The sequence below is a fragment of the Chanodichthys erythropterus genome, chromosome 24 (genome assembly GCF_024489055.1).
Source record: "Chanodichthys erythropterus isolate Z2021 chromosome 24, ASM2448905v1, whole genome shotgun sequence".
Classification (NCBI taxonomy): Eukaryota; Metazoa; Chordata; class Actinopteri; order Cypriniformes; family Xenocyprididae; genus Chanodichthys; species Chanodichthys erythropterus.
Window position 1 is genome coordinate 7,561,254 of NC_090244.1, and position 14,054 is coordinate 7,575,307.

At 38.8% G+C, this 14,054-nt stretch overlaps 2 protein-coding genes across 2 annotated transcripts in view; both read left to right on the top strand.

Moving 5' to 3' along the window:
- Nucleotides 1–14,054, top strand: part of LOC137015604 (mucin-5AC-like) — a 65,991-nt gene that overhangs the window by 18,053 nt on the left and 33,884 nt on the right. Inside the window, 2 exon segments of the mRNA XM_067380652.1 lie at nucleotides 7,770–11,617; nucleotides 12,263–14,017. Coding sequence (XP_067236753.1) covers nucleotides 7,770–11,617; nucleotides 12,263–14,017 — 5,603 coding nt within the window.
- LOC137015557 (mucin-13) lies at nucleotides 11,624–12,202 on the top strand (the record flags this gene model as incomplete). The annotated part of the gene is made up of 1 exon (XM_067380604.1): nucleotides 11,624–12,202. A coding segment is annotated over one exon (579 nt), but the record flags the coding sequence as incomplete, so codon positions are not given.

A 14,054-nucleotide genomic window follows, 5' to 3' on the forward strand; every position in this document is an offset into this window, starting at 1 on the left:
TTTTTTTTTTATCAGAACAAGTTTTTAAGAAATACCTTTGAATTATATAGAAAAAGCTGGTCAAGTTCAGGTCAAATAATGGTTATGTGAAAACATAATCAACACAACCTGATCATCTTTTCATCTTTGTTTGTCTGAATGTTATAACTCAGTTATAACAGCCCAAACAAATCTTAATATTATAAAGTCAAGGGTCAAGAGGCCAACTAAAGCACACCCTCATCTCCATGATGGTGACTTAAAATTGTGAATTTCTCCTTTGATTCTGCTTGTTATCAGCAGATCAACTTCCTGACACAATGAATGTGTCAAAATGGACATAAGTCATCCACCGATGAAGAAAGAGGCACAAACTTGCTTAACAGCTTGCAGAGTGACGTAGCAGCAATGTGATTGGATGATAGTTAACACATGTTCTGTTGGACACAATGTGGTTCTCTCTGTCTCTCTCTCTCTCTCTCTGTCTTTCATTATTTGAGTGTCTTTTGTATGAAATATGTCTTGCTTTTACCTGTTTGACCATAAATTACGGAGTAGTTCACTGTCTTTTAGAAGGAAAAAAAAAAATCCAGTGGTTGCGCCGGCACCTCACGCCTAAAATAGGGCAGTTCTGTTCAAAATTTGTAATAGTTGGCAGACCACAGAAGCCCCTAGGACAACTTTATGTTGAAAAGGCAAGGAAGAAGGCGAGAGGTATCCTTGCAGATAGTTCTCACCCTCTCTTTAGCCAATTTGAGCCCTTGAGATCAAGTAGGTGCTACAGAATACCTCTTGTGAACAAAAATGTGTTCAAGCGATCATTTATTCCAAATGCTATTACAATTCTTTATTCCGCAAGTGTTTGACAAATGAAATGATATGGTATGAGTTGTAATTCTTATGAAATGTGAATCTGTCTGTTTTCTTGTTCTGTTTTTGCTGTTTTAACACTATTTGTACACTGTGTGCAGATTTATTAGGCAAGTTGATTTTCAGATCATTTTTTTTTCCCAAGCACATTTTACCAATTCCAATCCACATCAATCTTAATAACTACTATTAATATTGTTTTTAATCATTTATAAATGATATATAATTGTTCATGAAGGCTGGAAATGAAAAATGCCTTATATTCAGGTGTGCCGAATTATTAGGCAGGTTTTCTTTTACAGGCAAAATGAGCCAAAAAAGAGATTTAACTCAGACTGAAAAGTCAAAAATTATTAAATACTCATGAGAAGGACGCAATACTAATGCAATACTAGAAATAGCAAAGTTAAAGCATGACCAAGGGACAGCAAAATGCTCATTGGTTCAGCGGGGTCATACAAAAAAAGGTGGGAAAGAAAAGACACATGTTAACTGCAAAATAATTAAGAATTAAGGTGAAGAATTAAATGTGAAACCATCAGGAACCCTTTAGTCTCCAGTGCCACCATTTTCCAGAACTGCAACCTACCTCCCAGTTAGCACAGCATGGTGGGGCCCAGATGGGTGTCACCTGGGCTGCCTAACTGGGGCCCAAACATTTTTGTCCACAGTTTTCATGGAGGCCCCACATGGGTTAGCCCAGATGAAATGAACACTGCTCAGTGTGCACGCTACAGGCTGTTAAATGTAACACAGAAACATGCTGGAGTCAATGAGATAATTAGGTGATAACGAGCAGAATCACCGAAGGACAGAGGAACAACAAGAACTACAACTTCAGCCACAGCTTTTGATGAAATCAACTGAAGATAAAAGACATTAAATCTCTCAAGATCTGATTAAACATCTCCACAAACAGCATTACCAGCTTCACTTATTACTAACCAGATTGACTTTATTTCTGACATTCATCTACAAAAGTTGTTATTGAGAATTACCAGAGGTTTAGAAGTTGATCATTTGTTGAAAATAAGTTTGTTTTGATGTCACCATGATCGAGGTCAGTGCTTACTTCAGTTAGACAGTTTGAATCTTGACTGATTTAGGGTTAGTGTTTCTTTGGCTGTTCTTGCTATGGCAGTAAAGGCAAGAGGAAATTTATTTAGCTTTGTCAGCTGTTTGATAATAAGAATACAATTGTCATCATATCATGGCTTTGTTCACTGATCTAATGACTGAGCTTTATATGAAAAAAATGTTATTAACTTTGTGCTGGGTCTTTTCCAGGATAACAAAATAAGTTACAAAAATCAGATCAAAATAATAAATCTGAAAAATACAATGTACATTAAACGCTTTAAAACACTTACAAAATTTATTCACACACAAACATCAAGAATCAGCGTATGAATCTCAACAATGGTGACATGCTTCATGCTGCAATGCATTCTGGGAGCCATGGATGAGTTTTGTATGAGGCATCCAGAATGCATTGCGGCATGAAGCATGTCACCATTGTTGAGATTCATACGCTGATTCTTGTAAAGCTCCAGCACAAAATTAATAACATTTGTTCATATAAAGCCTAGTCATTAGATCAGTGAACAAAGCCACAACATGATGACAATCACATTCTTATCACCAAACAGTTAGACACATTTTCTCTTGTCTTTACTGACATAGCAAAAGCAGTCAGAGACAAACTAACAATAAAACAGTCAAGAGTCAAACTGCCTAACAGAAGTAAGCGCTGACCTCGATCATGGTGACATCAAAACAAACTTATTTTCAACAAATCATCAACATCTAAACCTCTGGTAAATTCTCAATAACAACGTTTGTAGATGTATGTCAGAAATAAAGTCAGTCTGGTTAGGACTAAGTGAAGCTGGTAATGCTGTTTGTTGAGATGTTTAATCAGATCTTGAGAGATTTAATGTCTTTTATCTTCAGTTGATTTCATTGAAGGCTGTGGCTGAAGTTGTAGTTCTTGTTGTTTCTCTGTCCTTCGGTGATTCTGCTCCTTATCATTTATCTCATTAACTCCAGCATGTTTCTGTGTTACATTTAACAGCCTGTAGTGTGCACACTGAGCAGTGTTCATTTCATCTGGGCTAACCCATGTGGGGCCTCCATGGAAACTGTGGACAAAAATGTCTGGGCCCCAGTTAGACAGCCCAGGTGACACCCATCTGGGCCCCACCGTGCTGTGCTGGCTGGGCTGGAGTCTCCAGAAGTGCAAGGTGTCAGGATCTCAGAGACTTAGGTTAGCTAAAGAATCCTAAAAAATGACCCGCTCTTAATAAGAATCAGAAGCTGAAGTGTGATAAAATACATGAAGACTGGGTTTTTATAGGCCTTATGGACAGACAGCTTGAGAGTGACTCTTGACAGACCAGCACCACATCCTCTTGTACCACTGTTTGAAGAATTCATCATCCAGAATCTGACAGTAAGGTGTGGGAGTTCACTTTTAGTCCATCTCTTATCCTGAAATGTCCGTCTTGCAGATATGGACTAAAAATGATCTTCCAAAACTTGCTGCCAGATTCTGGAAGATAAATTCTTCAAACAGTGGTGCTGGTCCTTCAGGAGAGAGCGAGAGAGAGAGAGAGAGAGACAACACTGTGTCCAACACAACATGTGTTAACTATCATCCAATCAAACTGCTGCTATGTCACTCTGCAAGCCGTTAAGCAAGTTTTTGCCTCTTTCTTCATTGGTGGATGACTTAACACACGGGTGTGTTAAGATATAACACAGGTTGTGTTAAAAACAACACAACATGTGTTATATCTTAACAAACCTGTGTGTCTAGTTAAGGACAACACATGTTGTGTTACTTTTTTTAACTCAACCAATGTGTTATTCTTAACACAGGCAGTGTTAAAATATTTAACACACTAATGTGTCATAAACCACACAATTTGTGTCATAGATGTGCTATTTTTGACCAGTTAAAATGAATGCAATACACACTCTTAGAAAGGATGTGTTAAGACTCAAAATGATGATCAGGTGTTGTTGGTTATGTTTTCACATAATCATTATTAGTCCTGAATCACTGAACTCCTTTAGAGCCCAAACTCTGAGTTAGATTTACATTATTGATTACAGCAGCACTGTGATTCTGCAGCAGAAGTCTGTATGTGCCTTTTTAGATCAGAACAACTTTTTAAGAAATACCTGTGAATTATATAGAAAAAGCTGGTTTTCTGTTATAATCAATAGTGTAAATCTAACATAGACATTGGGCTTTAAACAAGTTCAGGTCAAATAATGATTATGTGAAAACATAACCAACACCACCTGATCATCTTTTCATCTTTGTTTGTCTGGCTGTTATAACAGTTACAACAGCCCAAACAAAATCTAAGATTATAAAATCAAGGGTCAAGAGGCCAACTAAAGCAAACCCTCATCTCCATGATGGTGACTTAAAATTGCGAATTTCTCCTTTGATTCTGCCTGTTAACAGCAGATCACCTTCCTGACACAATGAATGTGTCAAAATTGACATAAGTCATCCACCAATGAAGAAAGAGGCACAAAATTTCTTAATAGCTTGCGGAGTGACGTAGCAGCAATGTGATTGGATGATAGTTAACACATGTTGTGTTGGACACAATGTGGTTCTCTCTCTCTCTCTCTCTCTCTCTCTCTCTCTCTCTCTCTACACATGATCAACTTAAATTGACACAAAAATGTGTTAAAATAGCCATAACACAAAAAAAATTGTTATTAATTAACGCATCCTTTTTGAGAGTGAATAAAGAAGGAACGCTGGAACAGAAATGTTAAAATTCTGATTCTGCTCAGAGGGAAATGATAAAAAAAAATTTCCCCCATTTTTAAGCCTTGTCTGAGACTAAATCGTACGCAAAAAGTCAAATGTAGATGTAATGTGAAAAGCCTTGACTTGCTGTCATGGTGAAAATTAAAATGCTGATACAATGGCACATCTAATATACAGGAAGGAGTGATGAGAGACCCCACCATTCCTCTGGATATATGTGGAGTCAGAAAACTCGATGAATTGTCACCACAGTTGAAACATGTAACATCTGGAAACAGAGAGAAACAGATTGCTGTGTGATTGTATCATAATTGACAATTTCATTTTCTTTCTTTTTTTCACCTTAGCATGCTGGGTGTAGATTAGAGCCGTTTCCTCCGAGGGGGCATGGGAGGCAGTGCCTCCTCAAAAAACCAGTGTAAACATGTTTTTTTCTGCTGTAAACTTGGCTGTTTTAACATGATGGTCAATGAGATTCTGCTCCCTTTTGCAGCCTGTCCCTAGCGGCCAATCGATGAATCGCAGTTTAAGTTACTTCCGTATTGGCTTCACGAGAAACTGGGGGAGGTTGCCGCTTGCATGATGCCCACTGGGGATTTCCTGGAACAGCGTTTGTTATATTGCGTATATTTGGAGTATTTAGAGTATCTGCTCAAGGGTGCCCTCCGGCGTCCAGTATGAAACAGACATGTTTAGTGCCAAAATAAAGCTCAGTCAATCCTATTCAGGGTAAAAATAGTAAAAATAATTCCTCTCTGAGGGAAACATATAATCAGTATGTTTTTTTCCATCGTACAGAAGTGTACAGGGTTTTTTTTTTCCACAGTGGATGCATAAGAGGCACATAGTTCATATTAAATACATGGATATTTTGCATACCTCCTGACAAAAATAAATAATTTATTGAGACAGATTTTTATCATAATAATATAATATTTGATACTAAATCCTTAGACCTTTCTAATGATTTATAGACATACTGCTTGCATGTTAACAGGTAACCCCACATTTTGTCATACAAGTTTTAAATATTATTTTCTAATTATTATAGTTATATTTATAATTAAATATAAATACTTTAATAATGTAAGTTATTACAACAGTAGTATTTCTTATTTGGTTTAATATCTTTATTTAGCAATAATGATAATAATAATAATATTAATAAAAATAATTAGTCAAAATAATATATAAGCACACAATTTAGGGCCAAATTGTGCAGCCCTGCAAATAAGCAAAATAAGCCTGGTATTGTTTATTATTTTTTCCCCATATGTTTTATAAAATCGCATTTTAAATCGCAAATTGCAATTTTAACCAGAAAAATCGCAATTAGATTTTTTCTCCAAATCGTGCAGCCCTAATGGGATCTGTTGTTATCTCTCTGGATGGACCATAGGCTCAGAACGGTGTTGTGTCTGTTAATGTCTATCCCCGTACAGGACAGACTCAGAACGATTTATCTGTTGTGTCTCACCTGATGGGAGACTCAAAACGGTGTATCTGTTGTGTCTCAGCTTCGCAAGCCGAGACTCAGAACAAGGAGTGAGATTGCATTTTGGTGCTTCTCCATTTGAGTGCTGTGATTGGCTGCTGGCATCAGAGGGGACACACACTGGGTGGCCCACCCTTCTCTGCCCTGTGGAACTCATTTGCATAAAGCACAAAGTTGGAAGTCTTTACAGTGTCTTTAAAGTTTACCAATGCATTTCCCACTTTCCAAACCACCTCCAGAATACCTTTGGCAATATTCTAAACAAATAGATACTAAACATGATGGAAAAAGATTGAACTATCATTCAATTGTACATTAACAGCTGAATTTGTATCAGATGTTGCACTACAAATAGCTGTCACTGAGAATTTCTCAGAGAATTTCTGAATAAGTATGAAATGGATGTGTAGTTTGCATCAGTTTTAAGGTTTTCAAACATAGTTTTGAATGGATTTGGATGGATCTTTGTGATCTCTCTTTGTGTCACCCATTGCTACTAAGGTCCCGAGGAATTTTTATGGCAGTCTCTGGCCAACCTTAGAAAAGTAGTCTCTAGATGGGTGAAGGGCAGAAACTGCCTGTGGACCAATAAGAAGTCCTGTCCTTCCCAGGCTTGGTACAAGAGGTCTTCTTCTTGTCCTCTGGATGTTGTCCTTACATCTTTATCTGATGGCTTTGTACAGTTTGTTTGTGTTAGTCCACCAAGATCCAATCAAAATGTAGCAAAACTTTGTCCGCTGTTACGGACAGAGAGGGGCCCGGCCATAAACTGGGCCCTAGAATGTGCTGTTCACTACACTTGTTATATATCTCAACACAGTCTTATTGTTTGAATCTCGTTTACTTGATTTACAGTGAGTGCCATGTTTAGAGACAATGCTATCTTGTGGCTAACAGCATAATCAGATGCAGCTTTATTTGTAGTAAAAATAATAAAGAAGTTTCTCCATCACACAATATATTTTATTGCATGCCATTTAGCAACATAGGTCATCCAGCTTTTACTAATTACTGTGCAACAAGTGTCTCATAGCAGTCACCCAGATAACACACAGAGTTACGTTATGACATTACTTTTAACCAACTCAAATGTATTTAGTATTATTATTTTAGCCAAGTAAAACAGTGCTGTGCCTCACATATGCATGAACGAAAGGAGCGGAAGCATCTGACTGCGGCATATAGGCAAAATAATAGCTCTGCTGCTCTCCATGCACCTTGAGACTGGTGTGTCACACAGGTGTCTCTTAACAATCGCTTCTGCTCCCAAGGCTCTCGGCTATGCCCTACTTCATACCACAGTAACGTTAATAAAAATTTTTATACATTAGCTCATCCATGATCTCCCATGATTCCACTCACATCCACTTGTCATCAAGCTATGTCATTGTTTTGAATAAGCAACCTCTAGTGGCAAAACTTACATACTGTACCTAATTAATTATGTTGTTTACTAATTTCATTACCACTTATTATCATTTGTAAAGATTATTTGTTAAAATTAGATAATATAGATTATAAACAGATGTTGCAACCCTATAAGAAACATTTTGTTAAACCCCATGTGTCCTGTCAATAACCAAGTCTCTTTTTTTGTCTATTCCTGCTTTCATTTTATTATTCAACTAGGATGTTTTCCTAAGTGCCCTTCGGATAGACCATATCTGAATGAGAAGACCATGAATTGTGTTGCATGTTGTGACCTGTCATATCCGTTTGAAGACATGTGTACAACAACATCAACAATGACACCTACAACCACTTCATCAACTACAACTACTGTATCAACATCTACAGGGACAGAAACAACACCTTCTACAACAACATCAACAGAGACACCTACAACCACTTCCACTATCACAACAACTACTGTATCAACATCTACAGAGACAGAAACAACACCTCCTACAACAACATCAACAGAGACACCTACAACCACTTCCACTATCACAACAACTACAGTATCAACATCTACAGGGACAGAAACAACACCTCCTACAACAACATCTACAGAGACACCTTCAACCACTTCCACTATCACAACAACTACTGTATCAACATCTACAGGAACAGAAACAACACCTCCTACAACAACATCAACAGAGACACCTACAACCACTTGTAAATTGTCATTTGTCCGTTGTGAGTGGTCAAACTGGGTGGACAGCAACGAACCCAGCACAGAACCACATGGATTCGAAACCGAACCTATTGATGCTTTGTGGAATTCAAAGAAAATACGCTGCCAGACACCAAAAGACATTGAATGCAGGGCAGTAGATTATCCAGAAAAGGATTTGAAAGAATTGAAGCAAACCGTGCATTGCAATGCATCTTATGGCCTGATGTGTTCAAATAAAGAAAATGCCCATGGCATGATACCAATTTGTTATAATTACGAAATACGTGTAAATTGTTGCACTGAAATGAAAAATGATTGTTCTACAACCACTTCTGCAACAACATCTACAGAGACACCTACAACCACTTCCACTATCACAACAACTACTGTATCAACATCTACAGGAACAGAAACAACACCTCCTACAACAACATCAACAGAGACACCTTCAACCACTTCCACTATCACAACAACTACTGTATCAACATCTACAGGGACAGAAACAACTCCTTCTACAACAACATCTACAGAGACGCCTTCAACCACTTCCACTATCACAACAACTACTGTATCAACATCTACAGGGACAGAAACAACACCTCCTACAACAACATCTACAGAGACACCTACAACCACTTCCACTATTACAACAACTACTGTATCAACATCTACAGGAACAGAAACAACACCTCCTACAACAACATCAACAGAGACACCTTCAACCACCTCCACTATCACAACAACTACTGTATCAACATCTACAGGGACAGAAACAACTCCTTCTACAACAACATCTACAGAGACACCTTCAACCACTTCCGCTATCACAACAACTACTGTATCAACATCTACAGGAACAGAAACAACTCCTTCTACAACAACATCTACAGAGACACCTACTACCACTTCCACTATCACAACAACTACTGTATCAACATCTACAGGGACAGAAACAACTCCTTCTACAACAACATCTACAGAGACACCTTCAACCACTTCCACTATCACAACAACTACTGTATCAACATCTACAGGAACAGAAACAACACCTTCTACAACAACATCTACAGAGACACCTTCAACCACTTCCACTATCACAACAACTACTGTTTCAACATCTACAGGGACAGAAACAACTCCTTCTACAATAACATCTACAGAGACACCTACAACCACTTCCACTATCACAACAACTACTGTATCAACATCTACAGGGACAGAAACAACACCTTCTACAACATCTACAGAGACACCTTCAACCACTTCCACTATCACAACAACTACTGTATCAACATCTACAGGGACAGAAACAACTCCTTCTACAACAACATCTACAGAGACACCTACAACCACTTCCACTATCACAACAACTACTGTATCAACATCTACAGGGACAGAAACAACACCTACAACAACATCTACAGAGACACCTACAACCACTTCCACTATCACAACAACTACTGTATCAACATCTACAGGGACAGAAACAACTCCTTCTACAACAACATCTACAGAGACGCCTTCAACCACTTCCACTATCACAACAACTACTGTATCAACATCTACAGGGACAGAAACAACACCTCCTACAACAACATCTACAGAGACACCTACAACCACTTCCACTATTACAACAACTACTGTATCAACATCTACAGGAACAGAAACAACACCTCCTACAACAACATCAACAGAGACACCTTCAACCACCTCCACTATCACAACAACTACTGTATCAACATCTACAGGGACAGAAACAACTCCTTCTACAACAACATCTACAGAGACACCTTCAACCACTTCCGCTATCACAACAACTACTGTATCAACATCTACAGGAACAGAAACAACTCCTTCTACAACAACATCTACAGAGACACCTACTACCACTTCCACTATCACAACAACTACTGTATCAACATCTACAGGGACAGAAACAACTCCTTCTACAACAACATCTACAGAGACACCTTCAACCACTTCCACTATCACAACAACTACTGTATCAACATCTACAGGAACAGAAACAACACCTTCTACAACAACATCTACAGAGACACCTTCAACCACTTCCACTATCACAACAACTACTGTTTCAACATCTACAGGGACAGAAACAACTCCTTCTACAATAACATCTACAGAGACACCTACAACCACTTCCACTATCACAACAACTACTGTATCAACATCTACAGGGACAGAAACAACACCTTCTACAACATCTACAGAGACACCTTCAACCACTTCCACTATCACAACAACTACTGTATCAACATCTACAGGGACAGAAACAACTCCTTCTACAACAACATCTACAGAGACACCTACAACCACTTCCACTATCACAACAACTACTGTATCAACATCTACAGGGACAGAAACAACACCTACAACAACATCTACAGAGACACCTACAACCACTTCCACTATTACAACAACTACTGTATCAACATCTACAGGAACAGAAACAACACCTTCTACAACAACATCTACAGAGACACCTTCAACCACTTCCACTATCACAACAACTACTGTATCAACATCTACAGGGACAGAAACAACTCCTTCTACAATAACATCTACAGAGACACCTACAACCACTTCCACTATCACAACAACTACTGTATCAACATCTACAGGGACAGAAACAACTCCTTCTACAACAACATCTACAGAGACACCTACAACCACTTCCACTATCACAACAACTACTGTATCAACATCTACAGGGACAGAAACAACACCTTCTACAATAACATCTACAGAGACACCTACAACCACTTCCACTATCACAACAACTACAGTATCAACATCTACAGGGACAGAAACAACACCTCCTACAACAACATCTACAGAGACACCTACAACCACTTGTAAATTGTCATTTGTCCGTTGTGAGTGGTCAAACTGGGTGGACAGCAACGAACCCAGCACAGAACCACATGGATTCGAAATCGAACCTATTGATGCTTTGTGGAATTCAAAGAAAATACGCTGCCAGACACCAAAAGACATTGAATGCAGGGCAGTAGATTATCCAGAAAAGGATTTGAAAGAATTGAAGCAAACCGTGCATTGCAATGCATCTTATGGCCTGATGTGTTCAAATAAAGAAAATGCCCATGGCATGATACCAATTTGTTATAATTACGAAATACGTGTAAATTGTTGCACTGAAATGAAAAATGATTGTTCTACAACCACTTCTGCAACAACATCTACAGAGACACCTACAACCACTTCCACTATCACAACAACTACTGTATCAACATCTACAGGAACAGAAACAACACCTCCTACAACAACATCAACAGAGACACCTTCAACCACTTCCACTATCACAACAACTTCTGTATCAACATCTACAGGGACAGAAACAACTCCTTCTACAACAACATCTACAGAGACACCTTCAACCACTTCCACTATCACAACAACTACTGTATCAACATCTACAGGAACAGAAACAACACCTCCTACAACAACATCAACAGAGACACCTTCAACCACTTCCACTATCACAACAACTACTGCATCAACATCTACAGGGACAGAAACAACTCCTTCTACAACATCTACAGAGACACCTTCAACCACTTCCACTATCACAACAACTACTGTATCAACATCTACAGGGACAGAAACAACTCCTTCTACAACAACATCTACAGAGACACCTTCAACCACTTCCACTATCACAACAACTACTACATCAACATCTACAGAGACACCTTCAACCACTTCCACTATCACAACAACTACTGTATCAACATCTACAGGGACAGAAACAACTCCTTCTACAACAACATCTACAGAGACACCTTCAACCACTTCCACTATCACAACAACTACTGTATCAACATCTACAGGGACAGAAACAACACCTCCTACAACAACATCTACAGAGACACCTACAACCACTTCCACTATTACAACAACTACTGTATCAACATCTACAGGAACAGAAACAACACCTCCTACAACAACATCAACAGAGACACCTTCAACCACTTCCACTATCACAACAACTACTGTATCATCATCTACAGGGACAGAAACAACACCTCCTACAACAACATCTACAGAGACACCTTCAACCACTTCCACTATCACAACAACTACTGTATCAACATCTACAGGGACAGAAACAACTCCTTCTACAACAACATCTACAGAGACACCTACAACCACTTCCACTATCACAACAACTACTGTATCAACATCTACAGGGACAGAAACAACACCTCCTACAACAACATCTACAGAGACACCTTCAACCACTTGTAAATTGTCATTTGTCCATTGTGAGTGGTCAAACTGGGTGGACAACAACGAACCCAGCACAGAACCACATGGATTCGAAACCGAACCTATTGATGCTTTGTGGAATTCAAAGAAAATACACTGCCAGACACCAAAGGACATTGAATGCAGGGCAGTAGATTATCCAGAAAAGGATTTGAAAGAATTGAAGCAAACCGTGCATTGCAATGCATCTTATGGCCTGATGTGTTCAAATAAAGAAAATGCCCATGGCATGATACCAATTTGTTATAATTACGAAATACGTGTAAATTGTTGCACTGAAATGAAAAATGATTGTTCTACAACCACTTCTGCAACAACATCTACAGAGACACCTACAACCACTTCCACTATCACAACAACTACTGTATCAACATCTACAGGAACAGAAACAACACCTCCTACAACAACATCAACAGAGACACCTTCAACCACTTCCACTATCACAACAACTACTGTATCAACATCTACAGGAACAGAAACAACACCTCCTACAACAACATCTACAGAGACACCTTCAACCACTTCCACTATCACAACAACTACTGTATCAACATCTACAGGAACAGAAACAACACCTCCTATAACAACATCTACAGAGACACCTTCAACCACTTCCACTATCACAACAACTACTGTATCAACATCTACAGGGACAGAAACAACTCCTTCTACAACAACATCTACAGAGACACCTTCAACCACTTCCACTATCACAACAACTACTGTATCAACATCTACCGGGACAGAAACAACACCTCCTACAACAACATCTACAGAGACACCTACTACCACTTCCACTATCACAACAACTACTGTATCAACATCTACCGGGACAGAAACAACACCTCCTACAACAACATCTACAGAGACACCTACTACCACTTCCACTATTACAACAACTACTGTATCAACATCTACAGGAACAGAAACAACACCTCCTACAACAACATCTACAGAGACACCTACAACCACTTCCACTATTACAACAACTACTGTATCAACATCTAAAGGAACAGAAACAACACCTCCTACAACAACATCTACAGAGACACCTTCAACCACTTCCACTATCACAACAACTACTGTATCAACATCTACCGGGACAGAAACAACACCTCCTACAACAACATCTACAGAGACACCTACTACCACTTCCACTATTACAACAACTACTGTATCAACATCTACAGGAACAGAAACAACACCTCCTACAACAACATCTACAGAGACACCTACAACCACTTCCACTATTACAACAACTACTGTATCAACATCTAAAGGAACAGAAACAACACCTCCTACAACAACATCTACAGAGACACCTTCAACCACTTCCACTATCACAACAACTACTGTATCAACATCTACCGGGACAGAAACAACACCTCCTACAACAACATCTACAGAGACACCTACTACCACTTCCACTATTACAACAACTACTGTATCAACATCTACAGGAACAGAAACAACACCTCCTA